Here is a 9,201-nt window from a genome sequence, read left to right on the forward strand (position 1 = left end):
AGATGCTGTGCTGCTGGTGTCGTGCTGACGGTGGTGCTGTGCTAGTGATGGTGGTGCTGTGCCGGTTCTCGTGGTGGTGCGACTCGGTCGCTGCTATATTTATCAGCCTGTCAGGTGATTGCGTTAGAGGACGAAGTAGGGTAAGAGCCTGACCCAAAATGTGTGTTGGCTTGCCCAGAATCTCTCCCTGCGCTGAAGCAGGTCTCGTTTCGAGCAGCGTGGTGGAGCGGAAGGTGTCCCTGCCCGTGGCAGTGGGATTGGAAGGAGATGAGCTTTAAGGGCCCGTCCAGCTCGGACCGTTCTGTGGTTCTGTCGCACAGCCGAGCACTAAAGCCCCTTTCTGAGCAGTGAGATCCTGTGTTGTAGCTAAGAAAGATCGTGTCCTAAATTTAGCTTACAGATCCAGTGCTTGAGGGGCAAAGAAGAGGAGAAATCTGACTTCACAGAGCAAGAAAAAGAAGTGTTATGCTTACCGGAAGGATGAAAGGACAACCTGGCTTTATCCTCCGGATTTTTGAGGGTTTCTGTAGCCACAGTGTGGAAAGGTGACACGATGCCTGGGTAAAGTAGGAGAAAAGGAAGGATTTCTGGTGAAAGAGGCAGGACAGCAATGCAGAGATAAAGATGTGAAGAGACACAGTAATGACAGGAGAAGGTGGTGCAATATGGTGTTGCATTGCTCCTCAGCTAGAGCTGTGTGTCTAGTCAGCGAGGCTGCAGCATCTCCCGGGGCTGTGGGAGAGGAACACGTGCACGTGGGGGGAAAGTCCCGTGCTGCTCCTCACCACTGCCACCACCTCGCACACGGAGGTGACACTGCTCCTGCCCTCACCTGGACTGTACCTGAATGTGAGGTTGAGCACGAGCATGTGGCACCTGTTTGGGATGGTGTTTCTGGGTGGAAATGGCCTTGGGTGCCTTTGTGATGGTTCTGTGCAGGTTTTTGTTTTGCTTGTTCTCTGGAAGCCTCAGGGAAGGTCATTGTGACAGTACGTACGAAACTTTTCCAAGGTTATAGCAGAGGTTAGCCTAGGTACATTCATTTATGCAAGACTTGATAAGGGATTTTCCTGGCTGTGGCTCTTGACTGCAGTTGTTTTCTTTACACATGGATGCAGTGAGCATCCCTTGGTGACTGTGTTATAACTTTTCCTCCAGCCAACTCTCTACTGAAAGTTTAGCTCATTGTGTTGTGGTTGTCCATTTCCTGCTTTGCAGTGAACTTCTCCAGGATCCTTCCTAAAATACTTGGCTTGGAGGTGGTTAACTGGCAATTCTGCACTGGGTTTGCTTTATGTGTTGGGATGAGGAGTGGGTTGTTTTGTGGAGAGAGACTTGGAAAATAAAGAATGTGGTAATGTTTCTCTTGCTTCCTTGCTTTTGTTAGCAGTGCTCATTCCCAGCTGTTAAATCCAGTGTTTGTGCACCACCTGCTTCTTTGCCTTGGGAGCTGCAACTTCAGTTTGCTTAAGTAGGCAAAATGGAGCACTTAGATGATGGTTGGAAGCTTCTCTCCAAGTGGTTATAAGGATTAAGGTGTGAACTTCTGGGTTTTTTGTTGGCTGTTTTTTTTTTGTTTGTTTTTGGCTTTAGCTTTGGAATTTAATAACTCAATTGAAATGTATTTGAAGCTGAAGTGGCTGAGTTAAGTTCACACCACATGCTCTTACCCTGCCTGGTTTCTCTGTTGTGCCTCCAGCAGAACTTGGAAATGCACTGCCAGAGAGGCTGAAGCTGGTAACAGCAGGAGGGAGTGAGGGATAGTGTTGGTGTTCCACTATCAGTGTTACTGTCAGTGCCATTGGTGAATGGTGTGGCCATTCTCGTGTTGAACACAGGTTGTATCTTTTCATCTTTGCCGGGAGGTTGAACCAGAGCCTGAAGTTCACTTTGCCCTTAGTCAGGGTTTGGAAAACTGTTAAGCTAAACTCCTAGAAAATAGGAATCTAATCTGGATGAAGTTACTTGGTTAATAATTTGTCAAGTATCTGGAAGTGAGTGGCTTTGCTAGTTCCAGCTTACTGTCAGTTTTTACTGCTGACAGGCAGGATATACTGTCTGGGAAAACAACTGTACTTAGACCATAGAGGCCTTGCAGCCCTAGATCAAACCCTGCTAGTGCTGAAAAAGCAATTGTGAAAACAATTCTGGTAATTTACATCACTCCCAATTTCATTAAATACTATACAGTAGCTCTGCACCTAATCTCTTTGTGATTATTTTTGCTCTCTTTTTAAAGTTCTCATAAAAGCATGAGAGTCTCAGGATTTTTGTGCACCCTAACTGCAGCAGTGTGTACTCAGCTATCGAGGTGCTTTCTTCTATTAAGGATGATTTACCTGTGTCATTTAAATTTGTAATTTTAAAGCTCTCTAGGTCCAGGTGGGGAGTGTTTCATGATTGGAATTAAGTGACTGCAGGATACTGGAACTGCCACACCTTGCCAGGAAAAATGAGACTTGAGTAATCAAACTTTTTGGTAGTGAGAGTCATTGGTATAGAGGCAGAATTTGGAGGCCAACATTGCTTTCTAGCATGAGTGGTTGTTCTTTTTTCCAAGCTACACTTGCCTGTGTTTTGATGAAGAATCTAGCTGTGTAAGAAATCTTATTTCCTGTTCACACTTCAGGTTGTTTGGTCTAAGAAAGATGGTGCTTTATTTTATTTTGTTGCCCACAATTAGGTATTAAATGCTAAACCCATTTTGTCACTTCTGTTCCAGCTAAGCCTCCAGGAGCAGGAGCTCCTTTCCTGTTCCTTGTTCAGTGGTTCCTCCTCTAGGCCAGTTGCATAATCATTGAAGTGTGTGTCTAATCAGCTATTGTTCCAAGGCTCTTTGTTTTTTTTCTGTGAAGAGGTTTTGACTCCTTATAGCTAATGTAGGAATATGGAGGATTCAGGGAATGTTGCCTATTGCTTTTACTTTTTCCTCTTTTTTTTAAGGGCTTTTTCTAGTTACACAGGAAAACTTTCAAAAGAAACATAAGTTCAAGTCCTTTGAAGTCTTTGTCCTTCGTTTCCCTATTAAGTTTTTAGAACTTGTTACTAATACTGCCAAGCACAGGATTTGCAGTCTTGGGGGAGAGTGAGGAGAGTCATTGTTCTGTTAGCAGCACTTCCACTGTTGTGAACCAAAGTACCACATTGTGACAGGAACCTCTTTAAATATGTTTCAGAATCATAGAAAATTATTGACTTAGAAACATTCACAGTCATTACAGTTTGCATTTTTCCTGTTAATAGCTGATGAAGTAATGGACTTGTACAGATAACCTTAGAAATTCTGTGATAAAAGATGGGTATGTGAGGGTCTGAGAGTTACCCCTGTCACCTGCTTAGTGTTTTATATCATTTCAAACATTTCATCCTTCAGTTGTGTTGTTTTGTTTTGTTTAGTTTTTTTGGGGTTTTTTTTTGGTTTTTTTTGTTTTGTTTTATTTTGTTTTGTTCCCATTATCTAACTTTTTGTTTTCCCCCTTTAAATGTTTTGGTGATTCTCCAGAACCAACGAAACGTATGCTTTCCTTCCAAGGGTTAGCGGAGTTGGCTCATCGTGAGTATCAGGCAGGAGACTTTGAAGCAGCAGAGAGACACTGCATGCAGCTCTGGAGACAGGAGCCTGATAACACTGGTGTGCTTTTATTACTGTCGTCCATTCACTTCCAGTGCCGCCGACTGGACAGGTAGGAGACTGGAGGTGTTGGGTAAAGCACTCTAACAGCACTGAGCAGAGCAATCAAACCTCTAATGCTGATGTCTGTCTTGTTTTTTCTGTCGCCAAGCTCAAATACTGACTAACCTCACAGCAGTAAGGACTGGTCAAAAATAACCTTCTTCCTTTTTGAATTTTGGAAGGGTAAGAGAAATACAAATGGGCTTCGCTGTACAATAAACAGCACATCTTGCCATTGTTCTGTTATTTTAATATTGTGCCTATGAACATTGGACCAGCAGCAGCCACACGTGTGTGTACTGGCAGGATTTATGTGGGTAATGTTCATTCCACCTGCAGTATAGGGTTGGTGGGGTTTGGGGGTTTTGTTTTTTGTTTTTTCAGTTTCAGACTGATTGCTGCAAAATGGCATCATTAGGAAAGGGCTTTTGTGATCTGAAAGTTGCCTCTATATTCTTTCTGCTTGCCTGTTCTTGGTCTTGCTTTCTCTGCCTCCAGCGTTCTGAACTTTACTTTTGTTCTGACTGTAAATTTATGTTTGGTGGTGAAGGAAATAAGAACTTTTGACTGAGATTTGTCTTATATAGGCTTCTGAATGAAGTTGTAATAACAGCTCAGATATGAGAAAGTAAAATGGGTGAGGATACAACAGAATTTTATATGCAAACCATATCCTGCCTCTTGGAAAGAGTATTGAGTGGAACATTGCCTAAAGCCATATACATGTTGGAAGAAGCATCACAGGATTTCTGTAGTGTTTTCCCCAAGTGTGTTGAGCTCAGGTTTGTCGAGGTGACTTGAACCCTTCTGACTGTCTGTGAGAGCTGTCTTTGTTCAGTAGAATCTGAAATGGGAACCAGGGAGATGAGAGTTTAAGCTGGGAGCATAGACATACAAGACAGCTCTGTAAGTCTGCATTTGTTGGGTTTGTTTGGCTCACTTAGGCATGAATGATTAGAGTAACTAGATAAGCAAACACAGAATGGCAGGGGTGGGTTTTGTTGGGGTGTTTTGTTTGTTTGGGGTGGGTTTTTTTTTTGCTAACTTGTCTTATTTTCTCCAGGTCTGCTCACTTCAGCACTTTGGCTATTAAACAGAACCCACTGTTGGCAGAAGCCTATTCCAATCTGGGCAATGTGTACAAGGAACGTGGACAACTGCAGGAAGCAATTGAACATTACAGACATGCTCTGCGCCTCAAACCTGATTTCATTGATGGATATATAAATTTGGCTGCTGCACTGGTAGCTGCTGGTGATATGGAAGGAGCAGTACAGGCATATGTGTCTGCCCTTCAGTACAACCCTGTAAGTAATGCTTTATATTATAAAAGTTCATCCTTTCCTGCTGTCTCAGGATGCAAAAATAGCTTTCAAAGAATGAACAAAGGATAACCCTTCCAACCTGTATACCATGAACTTAGTGAGCTAGTTAATACTTTTCTTAGGGATCTTTGAAAGGCTTCTGTCACAAAAAGTTGCATATTGCAGTAAGGGCTGCTGGTTATGTAGTTCTCTGTATTGTTTGGGTAACAGCAAAGCAAGGATTTATTTTTTTCTGAAGCCAGAAGTATTAAGTAATGACCTCATATTTAGCTTTGTGTGCTTTAAGGTAGTATTGCAGTGAGAGAACCAGTACTTAGACTTCAGTGTGAGGTCTTGAAAAATCATCAGGTTTTACTTTGTGATAAAGTCAGAAATTTCATGATGAAAACTGCCTTGGTTAGATTTCTGCTGTAGGCTGGAGTTAGATTCCCACCTTGGCCTGGTGTATAGAAGCATCATTTGTAGGTTTTATGGGCTGAACCTGAGTATCTGTTGATAAGTGATCTATACAGTGATCTGCTCCTCTAAGCTAGATCTGGTGTTTGGATTTTCAGCTGTATCTGTTTTCACATTTTCAGTAAACATTGCATCAGAGTGCTGTCCTGTTTATTTTGCATCACACTCATTAAATTTGTATGGTGCTATTCAGCAGAAATTCTCTGCTTTTGGTGATATGCTTGGTGAAAAAAAAAACTACAGCATCAGCCCATGTGCTAATGTTCTTTTTCCTTCAAAAAAGTAAATCAAACCCAGTCCAACAAGAGCTCAGAATCTCATTTCTCTCTGTCCTTTGGGTGATGAGAACTTGTCTAACATAGGCTAAGCGGTGTGACCATCGGGGTTCATGCACTGGTTGGAATCCTGTGAGGTGGTGGGTTTGTTGAGTTCTGTTTAGGTTAGAAAGTCCTTTTGTTAGTGTTGACAAAGAAGTCTCCATTCTCTGTGGTCTTTACTGCTAGGTCATGCAGTTGCAGCCTGTTCTTTCATTTCAGACAAAGGAAGGAACAAGAACATGTGGCAAATGGATGGATTAGTGGGCAGAACAGGGGAAAAAACTGCTTTGGGAATACAGGAAGCAAAATCACTTGGTGAATGTGTTTAAAAGCCATAATGGCAGTGATATGTTGTAAGAATGCAGGTTTGCAGCCAGGGTCTGAAAAATAATAAATGAGGCTTTGAATGCTTACATATGGCAAAAGGACTAGATCTGCTGGGAATGGGGGAGCATTTGTTCACAGTTTTCTTTTATAGTTTCTTTTACAGTTCTCTATAAAGGGGAATTGGATGAAATGCTACTTTCTTCTCTCCGATTCTTTACAGTTCTACTTTTATAGCACTAAAATCAGTAAGATTGTTGTCTGTCAGGTCAAGGAAAAATAATATACATTTGTGCTGTATGAATTAAGAATTTAAAATAAGTTTTAGAGGTTTGGGTTACTCCCTGGCAAGTTGTCTGCAAAGACTGCTGGGACATTTGAAGTGCTGAGGCTGATGGTGTGTCTTTGATTTTCCAGGACTTGTACTGTGTTCGTAGTGACCTGGGGAACCTGCTCAAAGCCCTGGGTCGCTTGGAAGAAGCCAAGGTAGGTGTTGGGTAGAATACATGTAAACATCAGTGTTTTGAAAACTTGAACTTTGCACCAAGTCTTCAAATCTGCGTTGATCTACAGACAGTCCGAGAAACTGCTGAAAACTGAAGGCACTACCCCAGAGTAGTTGCAGGGCATATGGCATGTCCATGTTTAAAAAGTTGGTTTAAGTCAAGAAATGGAAAGTTCCCAAGCCCTGCTGCTGAACTAGACTATCTGATACCATTCTGAAGTATTGGGCAGGGGCTGCATCCTGCTTTCATCTGGAAATAAATAACAGTCCTTCAGATCTGAGGCTTGCCTGCTGCTGCCAAGCAGAGAGCCTGTGGTTAGCCCGAGATCCCTGTACGATGCAGGTGCTATTGACAATGCTGCTCTTCTAAAGTCCTTTGTGGCTTGTAAGTGGAGAAGAAACTTATCCAAATGTTACCTTGTAATATTGGCTTTTAAAGATTTTTATTCTTTTAACTTTTCCCTTCCCTTGATAGTGGAAGAAAGGCTAGTAAATAATCAATAGCTGCAGTATGCGACACACACCACCCCCCCACCCCCTCCCCAATATCTTTGCTTCATGTCTTCCCTCTCCCCTCTCCCAAAATAAAGAAATCAGAAGGACAAAGCTGGTTTGTTTGGTAAATGAACTGATCAAAAGAAAACTTGCTGTAGTGGAAAGGTGGCTTCTAGCAGTCTCATGTTTCCTAAACTGTGAGAATTTGAACACCAAGATGAGTTGGAAAATTATTGGAATGTTGAAATTCGGATTGCAGAAAGAAATTGTCTTGTTACAAGCCACCTTACGCGTCCGCGCTGCAGGGGTGAGGAGTGTGGGGAACTCAGAGCCTCTCTGGACTCCACGGCTGTCACTCCAAGCCCCACGCGCATGCTACGAAGTGGAGTGTATGCACAGCGTAGCTGTCTGTTTGGCTGCAGCACCATGGGGGAGGGTTGGCATCTCTAGGGGTAACTGGGAGTACAGGCTCAAAGTTGAATATTTTGATTCCTCTGAACAACTTGGATGTGTGGACCAGCCTAGGGCAGCCTGATTTGGTCGGATCCAGGTTGAAAACATTGTGTAGCAGCATTTGGAGTTGAAGAGTCTTTGAGACACTTGGTTCTCGGCCCACCAAGCGGACAGCTAACACGAATTGCACTTCACTGCAGCTTAGTGTGACTGGTATAGGCCAAGACACTGCGCCTGCCTTAGGTTGCTGACTTCTTTGTTTCAGAGCTCTGGAGAACACCTAGTTTGAAAGTGTTATTCCGTTTTGTGAGAACTTAATAAACCGAGGAAAAACATCTTGAGTAAATTGCAATGTGTTTCTTTGGTTATCAGTCCATTTGAAAGATCAAGCCAGCAGATTCCTTACAGTTTGAACTAAAATTCATTTCTTTGTAGATATTTCAGAGCCTTTCTTCCAAAAAAAAAAGTCCCTGCTGTATGCAATTGCCCGATTAACCCTCTCCCTTCTGCATGTCTCCCTTGTTACAGACAGATTATCCTCATTCCCATGTGTTAAGACATATCCAAAAAAATGCAATTGCTTTGTTGAACTCTTACTAATGATCTTGTTTTATTTTCTCTCTTGTTTTTGGTTTTTCACCACTGATATTGTATTTAGAAGGTTTCAGGTGGGTGAAACCTCCTATTCCATGCGTAAGGTGCCTCGCTGAAGGGAGCTCGAGGCCTGGATCTAGGGCAGACACACACCTCCTCCTCCTCTTCCAGCAAGGAACGCACCGAAAAGTCACATGATGAGAAATATGGTAACGGGTTTGTAACTGCCACAGCAAAACCATTTGCCTCCATGCCTGAATCTTCTGTCTTGTGGCTTCAGAAACAGCTTAAAATACTTAATTACAAGCAAGTAATGTAAGACTATTTTATACTATTAGCCACAAATTCTTTCAAAGAAATAAAGTAAAAGTAAATTAAAATATTTTTTTAAAAAAAAGAAAAAGAAATAATTGGAGATAGTTAAATAGTAAAAGCTTCTAACTCTTCTGGTTGTTCATTTTTTTCCTTTTTTCTTCTTTGTTTGGATTGCAGCGTTCTGCTCTTCTGATGACGCGCTGTGATCCTGCAGTAGCGCAAAGGCTGCGCAGCGGTAACGCGCATTGCGTGCGATCAAGCCCCCGTTGAACGGTTGACCAGATGATTAATCTCTGACTGGGCCACTGCCCAAGCTCCAGGCTGTAGCCTTTTGGATACAATTGGGTTTGTAACAACATTTTCCAGTCCAGCCCTCAAAAATTTAACCTGTTGAGTTTTGTGTGGGCCTGTCTGGTAGATTAATGGTTCTGGTTGGCCGTTCGCTGCACCTCGGGGCGATGGCTAGAGCCAAGCAGTTGGCAGCGATAGCGGCGCCGTGCTGGGTAGGATGCGCAGCGACTTCTTGCGCTTGCATTACAGGGACCTAAACCTTCATGCAATCCTGTCATTTGAGGTTTGGAAGCTGCAGGTGATTGAATGGATTGGAAGAAACCAAAGACGCGGGTTGGGTGTGTCATGTCGCTTAAAACTGAATCCTAGAATGGTTTGGGTTGGAAGGGACCTCAAAGATCATCTAGTCCAACCCTCCTGCCATGGGCAGGGACACCTCCCACTAGAACAGGT

General features: G+C 42.9%; 1 protein-coding gene across 1 annotated transcript in view; it reads left to right on the plus strand.

The window, feature by feature from the left end:
• Positions 1-3,516: 3,516 nt before the first annotated feature.
• OGT (O-linked N-acetylglucosamine (GlcNAc) transferase) overlaps positions 3,517-9,201 on the plus strand; it is a 22,873-nt gene continuing 17,188 nt past the window's right edge. The window contains exons 1-3 of the mRNA XM_009072083.1: positions 3,517-3,683; positions 4,737-4,980; positions 6,513-6,581. Coding sequence (XP_009070331.1) covers positions 3,517-3,683; positions 4,737-4,980; positions 6,513-6,581 — 480 coding nt within the window. The remainder of the gene's footprint in view (positions 3,684-4,736; positions 4,981-6,512; positions 6,582-9,201) is intronic.

The sequence above is a fragment of the Acanthisitta chloris genome, unplaced genomic scaffold (genome assembly GCF_000695815.1).
Source record: "Acanthisitta chloris isolate BGI_N310 unplaced genomic scaffold, ASM69581v1 scaffold13460, whole genome shotgun sequence".
Lineage (NCBI taxonomy): Eukaryota > Metazoa > Chordata > Aves > Passeriformes > Acanthisittidae > Acanthisitta > Acanthisitta chloris.